The sequence below is a fragment of the Paramisgurnus dabryanus genome, chromosome 14 (genome assembly GCF_030506205.2).
Source record: "Paramisgurnus dabryanus chromosome 14, PD_genome_1.1, whole genome shotgun sequence".
Classification (NCBI taxonomy): domain Eukaryota; kingdom Metazoa; phylum Chordata; class Actinopteri; order Cypriniformes; family Cobitidae; genus Paramisgurnus; species Paramisgurnus dabryanus.
This window is the reverse complement of record NC_133350.1, coordinates 33,332,117-33,353,236: the sequence shown is the minus strand read 5'-3', so window position 1 is coordinate 33,353,236 and position 21,120 is coordinate 33,332,117. Positions and strand designations below refer to the sequence as shown.

At 36.2% G+C, this 21,120-nt stretch overlaps 2 protein-coding genes across 2 annotated transcripts in view; both read right to left on the bottom strand.

Moving 5' to 3' along the window:
• The window catches only part of vgll4b (vestigial-like family member 4b), a 39,685-nt gene extending 34,553 nt beyond the window's left edge, over positions 1–5,132 (bottom strand). Inside the window, exons 1-2 of the mRNA XM_065265933.2 lie at positions 4,970–5,132; positions 3,148–3,224 (exon numbers count right to left, since the gene is read on the bottom strand). Of these exons, the coding sequence (XP_065122005.1) occupies positions 3,148–3,211 (64 nt within the window). The 5' untranslated portion in view covers positions 3,212–3,224; positions 4,970–5,132. The remainder of the gene's footprint in view (positions 1–3,147; positions 3,225–4,969) is intronic.
• Positions 5,133–5,328: 196 nt separating this feature from the next.
• tamm41 (TAM41 mitochondrial translocator assembly and maintenance homolog) lies at positions 5,329–16,507 on the bottom strand. The gene is made up of 8 exons (XM_065265931.2): positions 16,095–16,507; positions 15,237–15,419; positions 14,914–15,006; positions 13,284–13,434; positions 12,112–12,257; positions 8,957–9,122; positions 5,731–5,793; positions 5,329–5,569 (listed from the first exon to the last, which is right to left on the bottom strand). Exons 1-8 carry the CDS (start codon positions 16,230–16,232, stop codon positions 5,493–5,495), a joined length of 1,017 nt encoding a protein of 338 aa, XP_065122003.1. The 5' UTR covers positions 16,233–16,507; the 3' UTR covers positions 5,329–5,492.
• Positions 16,508–21,120: the final 4,613 nt, after the last annotated feature.

Genomic DNA, 21,120 nt, shown 5'->3' with positions numbered 1-21,120 from the left:
TAAATATGTGACACTGACATTTTTTATTGGGGCCAGTGAAAATTTTGGCAGGGCAAGTGAAAACCTGAACCACTGGCCCGACTGGGACAGTATAAAAAATTATTTGCGTTGAGCCCTGAGTAAGACCATCAACGAACGCTAGACCAAGCATTGAAGCACAATTGATATTATTCAATAAATATTTATTTTATTCAACAACACTTCCTGCCTGCTGTTCTTTCTTCATCTCTGAATCAGCCTCAATGTTGATATTGAAGTATTGACACACAACAGAGTTGATATCGGAGTACAGATTTAGTAATTTCCGAATGGAGAGAGAGATCTATGAAACTGAACTCTTATTGGATCTATGAGATCTAAAGTTAATAATTCAAATCATGTGGTTAATATAAGTCTGCTATCATTCGTGTCGTAGTACAAACATTGTATCAGTAGTTATTTGCCAGCATTTTATTCTTACATTTAAGACTTCAAATCAAATCTCTAGCTAAAGAATGAGCAACAATGATGGTTGCAGTAGCAAACCTCACAAAATATATATGATCTAATAAAACATTTAAATGATGATTCAGAAAGAGGTAAAGCTAACTCAGGCTTACTAAAGGGCCATTACTGACATGATCCCTTAGAGCGGGACGTGCTACTGTGTTCAGGCAATCCATGCAACCAGTAACAAAGAAATATCAATCTTTCATGAAGAGGAAAAATAAATGCACCAGAGACTCAAAGGTCAACTTCCTGTTCGAATCCTATTGGTTATGCAGGTGCAAGACATAACGGTGGCACAGCCAACACAAACATGTGAGAAATGTGTGTGGACATCTGGCTGAGGAGACGCTACTGTCTGACCCACCTCCTGTTGGCAAGGAAGCTTCAATGGTCTGAGGTGAAACTTTCCTTTACATACATGAGCTGGTAATAACGTCAACGGTGACGCGGCTAATTTACATAATTATACAGGGCTAAGCAATCTGTGCTTTTGGTCTTTTTCTCTTACTGTCAGAATATGATCTCCTGTGAATTTGTGAAGTTTTTCACAATCATAAAATTTTGGGTGAACTATATTGTCTAGACATGCATGTTGGATTGAGAACCGTTTTTTTTTCTTTAAGAGCGATTAAACTACACGCACTGTAATGGTGCTCTGTTGTGCCTCTGATGGTGTTAAGAGGACCTAATGTAATTGGGCTGTTTTGCCCTCAAGCGTCCAACCGAATACAAGCCATCACCTGACTGTCTGTAACAAAGACAACCACACCTACATCTACTTGCACATTCCCATCACCGTATCCAAGACGTTGCATTGCTGCAGCCTGCGCACCCACAGGTTTAGGTCAAACGTGTACTGAAGTGACTCAACGGCGTCTCTCCCTTGAAGTTTTCCGGCAAGTGAGAACATTTCCAAAGTCTTGCAATAAATGCAAACATTCAGGAGGAGCTTGCAGGGCCTGCGCTATTGCCAAAACAGGTCAGACACTTTGTGCTGGGACAAAGGCGCGCACACAACCACAACAGAGGTGACATCAGTCCTGTGCAAAACAATAACAAAGCAGGGGGAGAAAATGCAACGACGACCCAAGCTTCTTTAGACAGATGTGTGTTCACTGTCATTAGACCAACCAACTCGCAGCTATGATACGATGATCCAATTTCCATTCCTATCTGTTTCAGTTTGGAGTTACAATAAATTGAAAAGGCATTTTGGGAAAGATTTGGTCTAAAAAAATAAAATATCCAGTGTGGTAAATATATGCTTGAGATTGAGAAATTATTTCTTGCAAACTTCAACCAATCCATGTTTAATTGTTTATAAACCTAATGCTTTAGTGTTGCTACACTGCTATTGAAGAGAACTTTTGAAATGTAGATGTTGAACCCCAATAGGAATAATGCCATCTAAGTAGGATTTGTTCATAGTTAATCTTGGAAGGAATTTCAGATGGAAAACACTGCAACATGCCGATGGAATTATTGTGCAGCCCAGCTTAAGCGTGTTGGACCAGGAAGTCGAAACAAGCAAACCCGGTCTGAACAATGCTTTTATAGAAAAGGTAATATAATGAATCAAATGTGTATTACGCTGAATGTAGTTGTGCCCAAAGGCATTTCAGATAGACAATGACAACATTTCACATGTAAATGATCAATGACTGAATACAAACGCAGACAAACACAATCCTTACTTATGGAAATCCAACACACTGCATGATATTTAACTGATTTTTTGGCTGTTTTGTTAAACTACTCATTCACATTAGCTTTTTGTGTAATGCAATTGGCCTGTATTTTCTTTCAAGCATCCAATTGAAAGTAAGCCAGTTGGACTTGAGTACAACTACACCTGTGATCAAGTTGTCTAGCAATATAACAGCATTTGGTGGTTCTGTAAAGCACAGCACACAACAACACAACTGTGTGTTCAATGGGAACCAGTTGTGTTCATTCATTCAAGACATAGATATGTACACTAGATGTCGCCTTGGCTACGGCAGTTCGTTGGACCGAATGCGTCAAATAGAGCCGCCATCTTGAAACAGGGGAACCCCGCATCAGCGTCATTGTAGGAAATGGTGTAACGGAAATAAAATCACCATAAATCGTCATTAATGCGATTTTCTTGGTTTTCTTTTGGTTCGTTTCAACAGTCAGACATGTATTGAGCATTGAGTCCAGAAAAAAATTAAAGTTTTGATATTTTGAAAATCTACTTTTTCTAACTATAATGCATAGTGGTAGTAGCCCTAACATCCATACGCAGCACAAAAGTCCGACATCGTCCATGAATTCGAAGTACAGGCGGAGATAGCAGTGTTACCTAGCTACTCCCAATGACAAGACCCCTGTTCCAAGATGGTGGCGGTTTTGACACTTAGAACCCCAAGGCGACATCTAGTGTATATATCTATGCATTCAAGAAACATTTAGCATTTTAATCTTATTATACAACCTTAAAGATGAAAATATATTTAAAACAGTTTAGACTGACAAATGCCTACTTATTTGTAATGTCTTTGTGGACAAGTACTAACAAAAGTATTGTTGTAGACTGACTGAGTATTGTGTCAAAAAGAAGAAACTACTTAATTACGAAACACGTTTATGTAAAATGTTCTAAAGCTAAAAAAAAAAAAATACTTAAAAACTTACGTTTTTCATCATCTTGGTGCACTAAAGATGCTGCTCTTGACAAAACATCCAAAGGCGTTTCCATTCTGGGAAAGATCCTGATCGTGGAAAAAGAAATCACAGATTTTAAAGGTGAATGTGAATATGGTAATGACATATATTGAGCCTGAAACACGATTGTTTTCTCCTTGTTATGTAAACCTTGTGCATTCAAAAGACTGTTGGACCGCTGGAAAACAGACCAATCTCAACATAACACCAACTGTGACGTTAGTGTCATGATGTACGCCGCCAACATTAAATTACACGTTAAATGTACAATGTTGTTATGATGCTAAAAACAAAGTTTTGACTGTTGAGTTAGCACTATATGCTAGTTAATGCTATATGCTAACGTTTAGGCTGACATTTTACTATTGACGATACAGTTATGTTTTGCAGGTCCATACTGAAAAAACAAATCTACCACTCGAATTCTGGATCTTCATCTGATACAGACTCAAACATAAGAACTGTTTACACACACACACAGAGCTACTCAAATGAGCTGCTCAAATGAAACAGCCAATCAGAGCAGAGCTCTACAATTTCCTTCGGGATAAATAAAGTATCAATCAATCAAGCTCAACATTATTATTCGTGACCCTTTCAAATAAGGTAAAAATTGATTTAATTCTGGGGACAAAACATAGGGTTATAAATGGACATGTAAAACTGTCTCTAAATCATTTTTGCACTTAATAAAGCCACAAACCTTTTTAACAATTTAACAGATTGTTCGGTAATTTTAAAACACCTTGCACAAACATATTTTGCCATATATTAGTACCATTGTTTTGTCTCAAGATGCACAAAAGTATAGTTTTTTTAAGGTTTAATTGTAAAAACTACTTAAATGTCCTAAAATAAGTAAGGCTAGTCCCGGATTAATCTAAACCCTGTCCGGAAAACTACCCCAAAATCAATGCATTCTTTGGCACCTTTAAAACACAGACAGTCTCCTCCTTAATAAATATGCTGTATGTATGCAACTGTTGCTTTCTCACTCAACTCGTTGTGAATCTGTTTCTCTTTAAGTATTCCAGCATGTCATGCTTTCCCAAGAATTCCCTGAATAAACATTTCAAACATGTGAGGTTTGTAGCGCTACTCGCGTCCGTCCCACACTTAACATTCCACAGATAGCAGCATTCCACAGATCCACACTCAGCTGAGCGGCCCGCCTCAAATATTTCAACATCTCTATTTATTTACAATATTATTTGACAAATAACTTTAACGGATATCTCAAATTGTAGTTCGAGTGAATTTACGCGAAATATATTAAGGCGTCACTGTATCTACACTCACGCGACGCGACAAAACAAACGCAACGCTTTCATTCCAACCACAGAACGGTCTACATTGCGTTGTTGCGTCTATAAACATTCGGGTACAGTTTTTGTTGTAATTATTAATCATGTGTTTTTTTTGCGTTTTGTATTTATAATGGGAGTGCTGCGTGTTTGTAGCGTAGTGACGCGTCATTTGCCGCGTGTTACACACGAGGAAGTAATCGAGACTTTGCTTTAGATATCTAGTTACTTATTAATGTTTTCACTTAACGTTAGGGCCATAAATCATGCATTGCAAATATCATGACTAAAAAGCAGAAATACTCTATTGTAGCACGTGTTTTCTTTTCCCACGACACTTATTTAACTATGTGAGCTTTGTTTATTACTGACGTTTGATTTTTAAAAAAACACGAAAACAAGATTATTAGCTCCATATAATCACTCTCACCACTATCGTTCTCTATATAAAGAAATGAGAGTTTAAAGTCGTTTAAAGTACACCATACCTTGAAGCGCCACTTTGGAATCTTCTGGATCACAGTTATTGAGAGATATCGAGCAAAAAGCCCAGCAAAAACGATAAATTCAGTAAACGAAGTCCAGAGTTTGAGACGGTAATCCAGCACAGAGACGTTGTGTGTTTGTGTGAGTTTGAGCTGTGGGAAGAATGCTTGGAATGATGGAATTCTCTTCCTAGCAGGTGATGAGAGTCAACGATTCTCATTGGTCAGAGTCAACGGAGTGACATCAGCATACATTATGCTAATGAGGGAGTGATATCATATCGTCGCAACAGGTACAACGTGTATGGGAAGTGCGCAGATAAACACTGCAATCAATTAGAACTTGTTTTTTTAAACAATGTTTAATGTTTACTTGTTAGAAATTACAAATAAATTATCCACTATTTTGAAAAGAGACAATTTTCCAAAATAATGGATACAGCACAGGACTTCAATGCAAACATCAGTCATTTCATTACACAATTTGTACATTGTTTTAATAAATATTTGTAGCGTGACATGGGGGCTATATAGGTTTTCGACGCCAGCCTCTCCACATTTTCCGCAGCTTTTTGACACTGTACACCACTGTTTTGACAAGACCTGTAGAAACATCATAGCATTACATCATGCATGTTGTACTGGCTAATATACTAAATAAATATAGACATGCCTATAAAACACATCAACAATTTAGGCGTCAAAATTGTGGGTGGTGTGTTATTCCCACGTCGTATAAATCATTGTAACATTTATTCCCTTACCGGCTGTGGCAATTCCTTTGGCACTTTGTGTTATGCTGGAGGTTTTCACTATTGAAGAGATTCCTGCATATAAAAGAAGGCATCATAATTACATATAATGCAGATTTTAGCATTCATCCATCATCAGTTCAAAAGCATATATGTTTATTCCTTCTGATAGCATCACATAACTGAACAGAGATATAGTTACACAGCGCATGATGAATTTGTAATAAACCAATATATTTTAATATTTGGCCATTATGAGATTTTCAGATTTTTAAAAGGGTTAAAGTAAACTGTAGTGCATGCATCAGTGCTTGAGCAGTTTGGGTAAACACACACAGGTGTTTGTGTGAAATGAAGTGACGGTTATTATGACAATGAGACGTGTGGGTGAGGCTGCTGGAGAAATTCAACACCACTACAACCCAGCCAGCCAGTTTGGCGAGTCCTGAAAACATCCATCTTCTTGAGAACCATTTCATATGTACTCAATCATTAGTGTTGTGTTATATCTTTTGTCTTGTTCATGCCTTTCAGTTTTGCAAATGTACTTAAACACAGTATTGTGCTAAAGTAGACCACCCACCGGCGTTGTGTTTTTAGAAAAGTATATTGACCATCCATATATTTTTTTTATTAAGATACTTTAAGATATTGCATATGAGTTTCTCATATGTGTGATTGTCTTTAATTAATTTGTCAGTATTAAAAAGTATGTACATTCAGGTGCTTACTAACCCTGTACCTGGAGGCACACCGACAATAATTTTTTTTTTTAAATCGTACATATTCAAACACATCTGTATCCACTCGTTAGTAAAGACCCCAAGATGGGAAATAATCGGGGTCACATGTGGGAGACATCCAAACATGCATTGGTGTCTCTCCAGGAACAGGGTTGGGAAACGGTGCTTTATGCCAAAGCAGCAATATTTTAAATGCTTTCATTTCATCTGTCACAAAATGCAAATATGCTGATTGCTGACCAACTACAAAATATATACCAAGGCTTTAAATAAATCCAAGGCTTTTGAAGGAACAATTTATTGATCAACTGGAGTCTGTCGTATTACTTTTAAGATTTATTTATGTGCTTTTTGGTAGATGTTATACATCTAGGATGGCATAAAGGGGAGTAAACTGTGAGATACTTTTTACATTTTAGATAAACAATTCCTTTAAAAGGCTAAAAAAACCTGGGTAATGTGCTATAAAAATAAATATTTGTACATCTTATGGCTTAGAATAAAAATCTTATTTCATCAGATATATTACATTATTTAGGGATGCACTGAATTTTCTGCAACTAAAATTATTCGGCAGAAAATGGCAAAAAAATCGTCTGAATTTAATTTTACTGAATAATGAGGTCTTTGATGACGCAATCAAATAGCAACCAGCGGAGAGTGAGAGGTGCGCAAATGCAGCAAACATGTTGGTGAAAGCATTTTAAAGTGTCTGAGAAAGACATGAAAACATTTACAGCACTACAAGTTTCATTTATCATTTAAAATCAAGACATCCTGAACACCATGCATATGAGAAAGACACAGTGGCGGCAATCCTGGATATTTGTCTGCTGAATCCAAAAGCACAGAGAATGAGAAACTTTAGCTCTTTACTACAGCAACTGCAGTATAAAATAAAAACGTCCTAAAAACATTAAAGGAGCGGTGAATCAAATACTCAATTTTAACTTGATAATTTGTTATATAAGAGGTCATCATAGTTAAATGAACATCCTGCAAGTTTCAGAACTGAAAACGTCCGTGCTACTGAAATATAACGGTTTTTGGCACCAAGCCAGTAAAACAAGCCAGTGTGGAATTCGGAAATCTATGACGTCAAAGTAGAATTGAAGCACCGCCCCATAGCCAAATACAAGGATCACTTTTGTAGCCCCGCCCACAGCTTCGCGTGACACATGTGTGTCTCAACAAGTAAATATGTCTTTAAAGATTGACAAATGTAACCAAAATGACTTTTAAATACATTTTTTCTGAGAGACTTTTATTTTGACGCGGTGATCTGTTATGATAGACTGGAAACGCATTTTCGGTTGTGGAAGAACCGCGTGGGAACAACACAGAAGCTAAATACTTTAATTCGGAGGCTTGAAACATAACATTAAATGCGTGGAAAAAGTTTGCTTTTGAAGAAGTTCCAGCTCGTGTGGGGAGTGTTTGTTAACTCTGTGTACACGGATTCATTCGTAAAGAAGTCGATGCTGGATTTGCAGAGAGACTGTGATTAAAAGCACCACTTATATTGGATCTGACAACAATGACACAGCATTATACACAGTAAGACATTTTACTTTATTTAAGTTACTGCGTTTCACTATTGCTTTGTTAGAAGATATTGCTTGATATGTCCTGTTGTAACATCCGTGTCTAAACACGTTTGTTTGACTGTTTTAATTTACTAAAAACATTAAACGATTAATAAAGGTACAACACTTAACAATACGACTGTAATTTAAAGGTAGAAATATACAAAGTTAGTTATAAGGAAGGATTTAGCAGCCGCAGTTTAGATTCTGATGCCCGTTTACTGTGTTGTATACGGTAATTTAGGCGAGTTACGTTTGAAGGGTCAAACACTCAACAAAGCTTATTTTTTATCATATAACTGTGGTATTTAACATTACGTGAACGTAAAAGCAACCTCACAAGCACAATCGAAATATACAAAGTTATTGATAAGGATTTATTAGCCGCAGTTTATAATCTGATGCGCGCTTACTATGTTGTATACGGTAATTTAGTCACGTCGAGTTTTGTTTCTACTTTAATATACGTATTGTCATTTATGTGTATCATATTTAGCACCCAGAATCTTTTGTGGCTCAAACATATTTGTGTTCGGCTGCTATTTTTATCACATTAATGTTTTTAAAACATTTCCCCACATGTAATGACGGGGAATGAAGCCGTCCAATCATAGCAGTGGGTGTTTACGTCCAGGCCTTCAATGCGGCCCGCCCCTTCAAACGAACCATTTCTCCAGACAGCCACTAATCTATGTTACAAAATAGCCTATAACTTATTGCTTTTGATGTTTTTGAATGTAAAAACCACGCGGACATCATAAGTAGACATCAGGCAACAGTATAAAACAATAAAATCGACAAATTCACCGCCCCTTTAAATGCAAGCTTTTTAGTGTGTAGTAGCTGAATCACAAACTGATTCATTAAAACCCATCCACTGACAGTAAACATTGATAAAGGTTTATTTACCTTGCTGTACAACTGATCCACAGTCTGGATCCTGGGCCACCTGTAGGAGGATTTCCTCCACATCTCTGTTTTTACCGGGTGGATCCACCAGACGTGTGATCTGCTGTTGTAAGGTCCGTGGAAGAGCCATGAGCTGTGTGAACTGACCCTCTGGACTCTTGTCAACCTAAATGACATGAAACAAATGGGCAACCAAGAATAAATATATGTTTAAAAAAAAAACTAATGTCTGTTATTGCATTCATGTAGACCAACATAAACATTTGTATTATTTTAATGCTGTTGTGTCAGATGGTAAAATGTGTCACCCTCTAGAGAGTATTATGTACAAAACAGAAAGGTGTATCATTTTCGTCATGTGACCTCCCTTTCAGAAAAAATGTTTTGGAACATTTTTGTGTGAAATTATTTCCTAGACTTTTCTGTTAAGGGCTGATATTTAGAAAGGACCCATCACATACTGCTGCCCATGATTAAGGGATGCACAAGAAAAAGTGAGAAACAGGCATTACATATGTAAAAAACAAACGCATTTTAATTAAATAAAAAGGTAACAGGTACACACACACACAATTAATTCAAACTATGTTTAGACTTTTATAATGAAGAAAAAAACAAACTTTCAAAGAAAAAGGTCAAGGATTTTCCTCTCAATGTTCTGAGCTCACAAAATGTAAAAAATTTAGGCAAGGCACATAATTTCCCTGCAATTTTGAGGAAAAATCTGAAAGAAAGAAAAATGTCCAAGTCATATAAAGAATCTTTTTCAAAGCGTTTCTTGTTTTGATCAAACAACTAAAATTTCTTGCTTTTCAAAAAAGCCAAAGCATGTTAAAAATAGTTTCACTTCATTAAAATATTCTTAATCCTTTAATACTTTTTTTGGTTGGTTTATGATTATAATAAAATGGAATAAATCATCACTGAACTATTTAAATATTCAAAGAGGTTAATTCTTACATGTTAACTAAAACATCTCTTTTGATTTAAAATAATGTACTACTTCCTCAGAAAAACTTTACATGTTGATGCCCCTAAGTATGGGTTTTCTTTGGCATTAATGTTTGGACAATACTCTTACATCTCCTTCGGTTAAAAATAATGAATAATATGATATTAGTTAACCACCAACATCAGTCGACGTGATGTTTGGAATGACTTAACGCAAGAGGAAAAACTACCTTTCAGTCACATATTATCAGTTAATGGAAACGCCTTCATTTCGCAATTGTCTTTTGTCAACATTTAGAAAATAACACTTTACGTTAATGTTTCCTGTTAAGAAGCAGGATCCATATAAGACCGTGTAGTTAAAGGGATTGTTTAGCAAAAAATGATTACTACCCCATGATTTAATCACCCTAAAGCTATTTGAGATACATGTGTCATCATTTTTAAAAATAACAAATTTTTAAATATGGATATTTTTCTTACAAAATGGCATTGATTTCCCTCAGAAGGCCTTTATTTACCCCTGTAGCTGTGTGAATGACTTCTGTGAAGGATGGATGCACATTTTGTGCTTAAAAGTCATGGGCCCCATTTTCAACCATTATAAAGCTTGGAAGAGCCAGGACATTCACTAAAATAAGTCAAATCATGTTTGTCTGAAAGATGATGGACATGTGCATCTCAGATGGCTTGAGGGTGAGTACATCATGGGGTAATTTTATCTCTTTAATGCACCTGCATTGACATAGTAAAAGCAACTTATTTGTCAGCATGACTGGAAGCAAGGGAAAACTGTAAATTCTTTCCTATGTCATGTGATAATTCACCATAAAGAGCACAAACAACAGAAGGATCAGTCAGGACACAGAAAATGGATCGTGCATGACAATTATATCAATCAAAAACCACTCACCTGTTCATTCATTCATCATTTAATACATCAGTGTAAATGAGTGAATTTCGACAGATGTGTCTTGTGTGATGTTAAAGTCATGTCAGAAGATCCATTCCTGACTGATATAAATATGTTGATCTGGCCAGGCAGTTTGGGTTTACAAACATCAGATCAGGTTACAAACCACATACAGATGTGGATTTGTGCGTTTTTGGCCGTTCAGATTACAAACTGGTAAACAATGAGAGTCTGGTACGTTAGTTAAATCCTATTCAAATCACATTCCTGGAAATCTGTCTCAGTCTGACAGCTCCGATTGGATTTTGTGCAGCTTTATTGCTCATGTCACGTTCTTCTCACACCGCGTAAAACAAGCACATTATATAGATGTCCTGCTCCACACACCTATCATATGTTGTGGCCCACTGTCACGCTATAATACAACATAGCAAAGCCATCCATGTTGGTTTTTTTGAGGGGTAGTCCATCACAACTGTAATGCCATAGAAATGCAGATATTTTGGAAATGACAAAAATCTCTTAATGTGAAATTTAATAACGTTGATGAGCACAGTAGATGTTATGTTGAGATTGGTCTGTTTTCCAACGGTCTTTTGTATGCAAGAGATTTACATAAGGAGGGGGAAACAATCATGTTTGAGGCTCATGATATAACATTACCATGTACAGAACTCTTATTATTCATCTATGCCTACGGTTAAATAAATACGGTTTTACATTTAAATGCTGGTTCAACCCTGTTTCTGGACAAACCATGAACACATTTTGGATTTGACGCATCACTTTTCATGTTTTAGACTGGAGAAATAGTCTTCAACTCCATAGATGATTGTCTTCATATTACACCCCCCCCAACCGAGTTCATTTAGTAGCCCCACTTGTTTTGTGTGTGACCAGTGTGAATGCTTACAATAGCCTGTTAACCCTTTTACGGCAAGGATACAGCATGAAGAAAACAAAATCTAACATTTTCTAGAGTCTCCTTTAGAACCCTCCCCGCTCAACAAAGAAGCGTTTCTGGCCCGAGGAGAACTGCTTTGTCAGCAAAGCTATATGTTTAAAACATGTCAGGGAGTCACACCCTCGGTTAAGTTTCCTAAATATGAGCTTTCACAGAGTTTAGCTGCAAGCATTTAGTGTCATTTCAGCAAAGATCAAAGTAACAAATCATTGACACCAGTTTAACTAGAAAACCTCCTCGTATGACGATCTGAAAAGACATCCGAAACACGCATATCAAATTTAATATGAATAATTTGAACGTGAGCCACGATGCTAGACCTCTCACCTCCAGTCGGCCCTGTTGAGGCTTGTACACCACCTGTGGGCACTCTTGAAGAATATTGTTATATAACTTCCGAAAATGTGGTGTGTTTTCCTTTACGATGTTGGAGATCTTGGATCTGTCCTCACCGATCACCATTCTGAAGTCCCCTAAAGTTAGAAAGGTAGAAATGCAATATATTTTTAAAAAATTACATTTCACTTTTTTTAAGATGTCAAATAAATCTTTGGTGTCCCCAGAGTAAGTGTTAGCTACACTCTCAGAAATAAAGGTACAAAACTGTACCTTTTCTGTCACTGGGGCTGTACCCTTTCGAAAAGTACAACTTTGCACCAAAGGATTTCATTTTAGTACCTCAGAAGTACATTCTGGGACCAAAGAGAGCTCATTAGTACCTCAAAATAACATATTAGTATCTCAAAGGTACATATAGGTACCAAATGTTTACGTATCTGTACCTAATGGTCCATACAATTACCTTTTTAAAGGGTGCTGCCCCATTGACAGCTAGGGTACATATTTTGACTTTTTTCTAACAATGTAAGTCCTTAAGGTACGGTAATCTACCAAAAATTTTATTCTGTTTTGTATTCCTGTAAAGGTACCAAACGGAAACTTAGGGTACAGCCCCAGTGACAGAAAAGGTACAGTTTTGTACCTTTATTTCTGAGAGTGTACAAATACCATATAGATCATTTATAACAACATGTTGAAATTGTCACTTTGTAGGTTTGAGCAAAAATGTGCTGTTTTGAGGGTGTGTCATCTACGATGCAAAAGCTGATTTTGCACTAAATGGCAGTGTTGTGGTTGGATAGTGCTGATTAAGGGGTGGTATTATCCCCTTCTGACATCACAAGGGGCAACCGAATTTTAATTACCTATTTTTCACATGCTTGAAGAAAATGGTTTACCAAAACGAAGTTACTGGGTTGTTCTTTATCATATTTTCTAGGTTGATAAAAGCACTGGGGACCCAATAATAGAACTTAAACTTGGAAAAAGTCTGATTTTCATGATGTCCTTTTTTAAGTTTAGCACTGATTCCATATAAAGAGAAGATTTATTGAGCAGCTGTAAACAAACAGGTTTGGTTTTAGTTCAACTATCACTTATGCAAATCTTTAAATATCTGTGAACATATTAATGTTGCAAACAAATTTGGCTTCATTTACCAGAGTAGGACAGTCCTGCAATCTGGAGAAAAAGATCTTCTTCTGAAAAACTTTCAGGCAGCATCAGGAAAGAAGCGGTCACAGCACTTTTTAGGTTTCTCTCGAGGGCAGTCTGAAGTTTTCCACTGTCATTCTGAAGCAGAATGTTGACCTAAAAAAAACATATGAATGGGTTGTAAACCAGCTGTTTTGGAAGATATGATTGGGTTTATGGGGTGCAATGTAACGTGTTCATGCCTCGTTTAAAGAAAAAAAATGCATTACTTTTTCACTTATGCCATGGGCTGTTGAATGCTTTATTCTGATTGGTTGAGAAATGTTATTTTTCAATAAATGCACACCTTAAATAACACCCAGAGCAATGTTTGTGTATCCCTGGTATAAGCGAAATAATTGACTCCTTACATATTTTACCTTTATCATACACCGCTAGGGGTGGGAGGTATGATCAACTGATAGAAATGTATATAATGGTAGAGTATACATACACATATATTATATTATTTTATTTTATATATTACACACAAATGTGTACAAATATTATGTTTTCATGACCACAGCAATGTGACATGGGCGCGAAACATCGATACTGTCATTACTCAAGAGCAGTGTCAAAAAGTAGTTGAGGGTGTGATGGAGTATTTCTGGGCCAAACTCACGTTTCTGAAGTTTTTTTCAAACATGCATACCCGTTACATATCAGTGACCCCGCATTCCTTTTATGGGCACATCCCCCAGAAAAACACGCCCACACGTCAATCAGAGTGAGAGCAAGAACAAGGACGCTTATTAGCATTGTTCCTTTGAGTAGAAGTCACAGACATCACTGCACGTGACAGCTTTGTTTTATATCAAGACTCGAAAATGGCACGAAAGAAGAAGAAGAAGTGTGTTTTTGGATGTAAGGAGAAGAAAGCCTTGTTCAGCTTTCCAAGTAAGCAGCATTATGGAAACAATGGATATAGTTTGTTTATCCGGGGTGCCAGTGGAGTTTTGAGTTTGTTTAACGCTGGATTTCATTGAAGGTCCCAACCGGGTCATGAGTCACAGGCGATAAGTAAAACTGCATCAAATGTCTGTTATGTTGGAAATCAGCACATAAGTGCATCTAATGTAAACTACACGATCATGTAGTGAATCAAGAATTATCCAGAGATAGTGGGATAATGTTTTGTGTCGTGACTCGCTCATCCCGCAGTACGAAACAAAAGTATTTTAAACCTCTAATTTTGTCTTTTTTACTACTTTTTAATTACTGTTCATGCCATGTTTATGACCTTATATTGAGAGCTCACACAGAAACTGGTGACAGGTGAGAAAGTGATAATAAATTGTGAAAAATTAACAAGTAATGGTAATAACCCATTACAAGACCAAAAATATATACTTTCACACATTTAGATTAAGAAAAACTCCTTAATCATAACTCTTTTCTGCAAGTTGAATTTGGAAACCTTTTGAAACAACTGATCGATTTTGAAAAACAAAAATATACATGACAACATACCTAACAATTGTTTTTGCAATTTTACAGGTACAATTGTTTAAGTAGTGCCATCTATTGGTTGCTATTTGCAACTGCATTTCTGAAAGGAGCTTTTGATGTCTAGGAGCTTGGTAAAATACTCACAGGTTTGTGTAGTCTGCCTGCCACATACAGGGTCCTCCAGTGGAGTAAATCATCAATTAAAGTATCTGTACTGACCACACCATACTTTATAACCTGCAAAGACAAACAAATCTTAACAATAACTAACATAAAAAACATCTGGTTGATGCTTAGTATTAATAAGATATCTGTCTATAAAACTAAAACTCAATAAACTCTGGTTACCAGCTATGATGTAGAAAATAAATCTTGAGAGGGGCTTTAATCTTCAGCTGACTGGGTCATGTGACCTGCATCAGTGCCAGCCAGATGAAGATTGATGCCCTACTGTAAACCTTTATTACCCGCTCATCGGTTGGTACAAGTGTGTTGAAGTAGACTCCTGCTCCGTAGTCATTCTGGACAATGCTGATCTGTTTAGGGCCCAGATATTTGAGAAGAGAGTAATGCTTTCTGTTGTCAATAAGATTCATGGTGTGCCATGTGACCGGATCATCCACAGCAAAAATAAAGTCCAGCATGTTCTTCTAAAACAGAGAAAAGTAAAATACTATTCAATAAATCATGACATTAAATACAGCCCTGGAAAATATGTAGCACACTTTATTATCATACATTCACCCAATGACAAATTGACTATATGGTTATGTTGGAGAGTAACATTAAAGGCGGAGTCCATGATGTTTGAAAGCCAGTGTTGATATTTGAAATCGCCTAAACAAACACGCCCCTACCCCAATAGAATCTGGACCTTCTGTTGATAGACCCGCCCCACACATACGCAACCCGGCATTTGATTTGATTTGATTGGCTATAAGTGTGTTTTGGTAGTCGGCCCGTCTCCTTTTCCAAACCGTTTTTCAAACATCGTGGACTCCGCCTTTAACTGTGGTTCATACTCACAATCTATTAGAATCAATTTAATTATTATTTAAGCATTGATAACTAAAGTACATACGGGTCTATTAAAAGGTTGTATTGATGCATGTCTTTTGCATGAGTATTATTTATTGTTGTTTTAAAAATTATGTTAATTTATTTATTTACAGCATTATGGATACCATCATGGCAAGAATAAAGTACTAAACATCACACAGTAAGTAAAATACTGCATGAATGTGACTTTTAAGGTTTTTTAAAGTACCATAATTAGGTAAAGGTAATGACATCATCATCTGATGTGATAAGTTTATGTTTCTTACCCCCATCTGACCTTGCGAGGTTCCCGTCTGTCTGAAGACCGCAGATCCATAAGCAAAAGCTAAACTGATGTCCTGTGGAAAGAGACTGAGGATCCTCCTGTAAAAAACACTACTGCTATGTAACGCTGGAAGAGTCATGATTATAAAAACAACAACAACATGTGTGTACTTGTGTTTAACAGCAGCACGTCAATGTCTTTATATTTCTGTCACAGCTGTTCCGGCAAAATGTCATATTCTGCTGTTAAAGCATATAAGTATTGCGTTAAATGAACATGTTTACGGTTAATGTGGTTTAAGTAACTGGTTATCAACAATGTAGTATTTTTAAGATCTTATTTGTTGCAGCTAGCTACTTTTGAATAAACACGATTTCTTCTTTGGGGTTTTACGGCAGCTGGCATCCAATTTGTTGCATTACTGCCACCTTCAGTTCTAACTTTGTATTACACTGTATTCTCTTATTCAGCCCAGTCACGTTTAACTAGCTGGAATAGTTGATTCTGACACGTTTGCAGTGTTTTGGTAAACAGTGTGTGAGAGTTTAGTTTACAATATGCGATTCTGAGCATGAATGAACGATTTAGGCAGTTGTGATTTGTAGGTGTGTCGGTGCATTAAGAGTTTAGGAAAATTGTTAGAAGTCTGTCATAGCAATCATAAAAGTCTGTAAATACCGTACTTCCTGCCTTTACCCTTCCCTGCTCATTCAAAAATACTTTTAACATTTCTCTCTATGTGTGATATTCTGCAACTGAGATAGCATTTCATTACTTTTTATAAAATAAAAGTCCCACAGGTAATATTCCCAATCATCATATATTCATGAAATATGATGCACAATCCTTGTTCCCGTGAAATGAAGAGTACCATTTAGGTTCCTATGTCCCATTCTTAATCTGATTAAAATTCCCTTATGTCTTGTAACACCCACTTTGTTTTGTATTAAAATAAAAGTGCCTGAGATCTCTTTGTTTCATTGCGCCACTCTGCTGCTGCCATTTTTGCATTATTTTATGCCATACTATGCTATTCTCCTTTAATTTTGATAACCTAATTTTAATTTCAACATTTTCTTCTTCTGCCTGATTGCTGCTGTATAAGTATCATAAATAATAAATAATAATAAAAAACAGGCCCTTATGATTTCTAACTAGGTCCTTTTGCATGCATGCGTGTGTCATGTAACTCATTTCTTTAATTATCATCAGAAAATATGCAAACATTGTCATTACAGTTTCAACTTAAATGTCATAACAGTATTAACAATTTAAGAAAAAATCCTTTATTAATAATAAAAAACTTATTTAGAACAAAATTGTTGTAGTTCTTCTGGATGTCAAGTAGGTGAAAAAAATCATATTGAGGTTAAATTCAATTTTATTTTCAGCCACTAGAGGCACTAAAGGATTGAGAAATACTCTGGTAACAAGTGATGAAATGAAAAAAAAAGGTGCTGAAATGAAGCCTGAAGTCATAACAAACCTAATACCAGCATTTATTCACAATGATTCATGGTTGTAAATATAGCCAGAAGCTGGTTTGAGTCAATCTTACTTCAGACCTAACTGAAACAGATCTGAATTCATTTATAAAATTGTGATCAATGCCATTTAGTGCAAAGAAAATGTAAAACATCTGTTATGTGCTGGCTGTTTCTGTTTTAATCAGAAAAAAAACAGAATCAGCACAGAAAACTGCAATCAATGTGTTTTTAATGTATGCAGAAAATAGCACATGCACATTAGTACAGAACTCAACTGGTATTTATAAAAAAAATAAAAGTTTTATATGACATTAAGCTAAAGTAAATGAGATAAAGAACCATTCATTTGTAAATGGATAACATTTTGGAAAAGGCATTACTACTGGTGATGTAATAACACTTATGGCAAAAATAACTACATTGTCATGGTATAGAAATAGTTACAGTAATGTTTCATTATAACTTCGATGTGATAATGTGACACCTTATTATAATAGAAGTGTGGCCCTTGAGGGATCAAATGCCTATAAGTAGGCCTATTTCTGATATAGTGATTTTGTGATATAGTTTAAAATAACCCAAAATAGGGCTGCACGATTCTTGCTCAAATGTGAATCACGATTTCTCTCCATGGGAAATGAGATCACGATTCTCTCACACTATTCTCATTATCTCAACAAAAACATTTATTGCACTCAAGTAAAAACACAGGACTTTCAGTTATAATAAAGTGTCTTAAAAGTCTCTTTATTGCAGAAAAAGTGAATGCTGGTTCTGATAGAAAGGTCTAGTGGAGTCCATCCCTCAACGGGTCAGGGCTGTTTTGGTGGCGAAAGAGGGGCCTACACAATATTAGGCAGGTGGATATAATGTTATGGCTGATCAGTCTATACTATTAATACCACTCTTAATGCGCAAAAAATCAAACAAACACGTGAAATCCCAGTATGGTTTTCTGTGCTCTTACAGTCTCTGGTGTTCTCTGATCGATTTTCACATGTTCATCTCAATGAGAATGAAGTCTAATTCGAGGGGAAATTGCTCGCTGCAGTCCGTGATAACAGTGCAAAGACTGCTGATTGTTCCCTCAGAGAAGCATCTGGACCCGAGCTCTTTTCTCGAGCACCACAATGCCCAACACAATCTCACACTTTACAGGCAGTTGCCATGGAGATGCGTTCATTGCTTATTTCAGCCTTTTCTGTTTTAAAGCTCCCTGTGAGAGTGAAACAAGAACTGTCACATCTCACTTTACGTGCGGACACGCTGCGTCCGTCATATCATTTAGGATAGACACAATGGGCTTACAAAGCACTCGTGTGCAGATTTTAAAATATGACATTGTTCAGTGGTTAATAATTCATGCAACATTAAGCTTTTCAAATGATTTAGGATGGCACCTACATTAATGCATCTACAGTATGCACACTTCAGCTGAGGATATAAAATACATTTACTGTATTGCTGCAGTATAAAGGTTGTAAGCAACGGTACCTTACACACTTTCATACCCCAGTAACTCTTTCTTTCCATGCCCATATGTTCACAACCCAGTGCTATTTTTGTCATAGCAGATGGTGTTATGTCAGTAAATATATTATTTATTTATTATATTTTAGGCTTTTGTTTTTATAGCTTCTATCTAGAATTTCTATATGTGATCCTGTCTGTAAAAACACAGTTCAAGTCATTTTTTGGAGATTTACTTTATTCATTATTCATCATCTACACTGAAAAAAAGATCCATTCAATTTACTCAATTTTTTTAAGGTAAGTGGTTGCAATCAATTTTTTTAAGCTACATTTAAACAAAAAAAATTAGAAATGCAAAACAAAACAAAATCTTTTGTTTAAATGTAGCTTAAATAAATTGATTGCAACCACTTACCACTAAACCACTAAAAAACTATTTGAATGTAAATTGAATGAATCATTTTTTTTTTCAGTGTAAAAACATTTTGTGAAAATATGACCATGATATCTTTAACATTGACTAAATAAGATTGATATCAATGTTACTGAAATCAAAATATGATGCTCCTAATCTCATTATTAGATACTGGTTAATACAGGTCACATATTTGGTTACATTTATCATTAATCTTATAGGGTATGTAGTCTGGCAACTCAAAACTGTATTTGTGTTTGTAAAAAAATTTATTACAAGCTACAAGGTGTGCAAATATGATAAAAATAGATTCAAGTGGTCATATTGGAAATTTGCCAGCTTTTGGTGGAAAATCTCTGTTTACAAGACAGCCCATGTGGATCTCAACAAGCGCATAAGAAGCAGAAAATATCACAAAGTCAGCAGAAACACCTCAGGGTGATGCTTAGATGTTTATCTCAAACCTTTTCTTATGCACAATATATTATAAATATGAGCTGATGTCACCACTAAACATTTTCCATTATTTTACAATCAAATCAATAATGTCGTAAATTAGCCCCATGATACGCTAATCAGATGTCTCTGTGTACAAATATGGCTGAGTACCACATCAAGAAAAATTTAGGTCAGAGCTTAACATGTCAGCTTGGTTACAGCTGCGTCTCACGACATGCTGAACGCTCACACCACTATAGCACACTAACTGCAGATGAGTCGTGACTTCAGATGCGTTGTGCTTCATAAAACAGCCTCCATACCTTAAACAATACCCTTTTATACAGAACAGAGGGTTTTTACAGTACATATGTTCCTGAAGACCCCCATACTCTAATATCTTGTTCAGATTCATCTCTAATTAGATAAGACATTATGTCATTATTTTGATATTTGTTGTATCATTTTCCCTGTTTGCCTCCAGCGTACAGTTGTCACTGCTGGGATTTGGTTTTAAATGAAAATGTTAATCTAATTTAGCCTGAGAAAGTCGTGCCATTTGATGGGTAAGTATCATTTTAACCCATTCATGCGCTAGTCATTTGTAGCAATGCTTCTTAGATTCAGTCCACTGTTTAGTGCATGAATCAACAAAATTAAAATTTATATTAAATAAGCGAGATTGTGGTTCCCCACGACCAGAGATTTATAATGAATCCACTGCAATCTCAGGGTGGTTGCTAACTGGCAAAAAATTGTATAAATCCCATCCCATAAGTCTTTTTTGATAAGGCCAATAAAATGAGTTGCTCCCTTAGGGTCCATTTCCAGAATAGGAAACAAAAACATTTCATAGTACTACATAATTATTTCATAAGGTTAAGTGTAGCCTAGTGCTACACTGTTCAGGTAGAAAGCATCTACAAACTGACATACAAAACCTTTTCCTCTTCTGCATTTTGTTTGTATTGCCTGCAGTGCCGAGAGATGGCTAACCATTGAAATTTCTCATTCAGCTTAAATATCAAGAAAAGTCTCCTTGACTGCACGATGGCACAGAATCAGTGGCTGGAAGACACATGACCTTCTATAGACCCTGCAGTCTCAGTATGACCAGATCAGAGTCTGCAGGTCATTGAGAGAAGCAGAGGAAAGGTGCCAGAGGAGGAGAGACACAGGAGCGAGGGGGATTGGTGTAGGAGCTCCCCTTCATC

Excerpts from the sequence above, each read along its gene's own strand:
- tamm41 (XM_065265931.2), bottom strand. The coding sequence starts at position 16,232 with ATGACTCTTCCAGCGTTACATAGCAGTAGTGTTTTTTACAGGAGGATC. Across the intron at positions 15,420-16,094 it reads CCTCGCAAGGTCAGATGGGG|AAGAACATGCTGGACTTTAT; the intron begins GTAAGAAACATA and ends TCTCTGTTTTAG. Across the intron at positions 12,258-13,283 it reads TGCAGGACTGTCCTACTCTG|GGGACTTCAGAATGGTGATC; the intron begins GTAAATGAAGCC and ends TTCTAACTTTAG.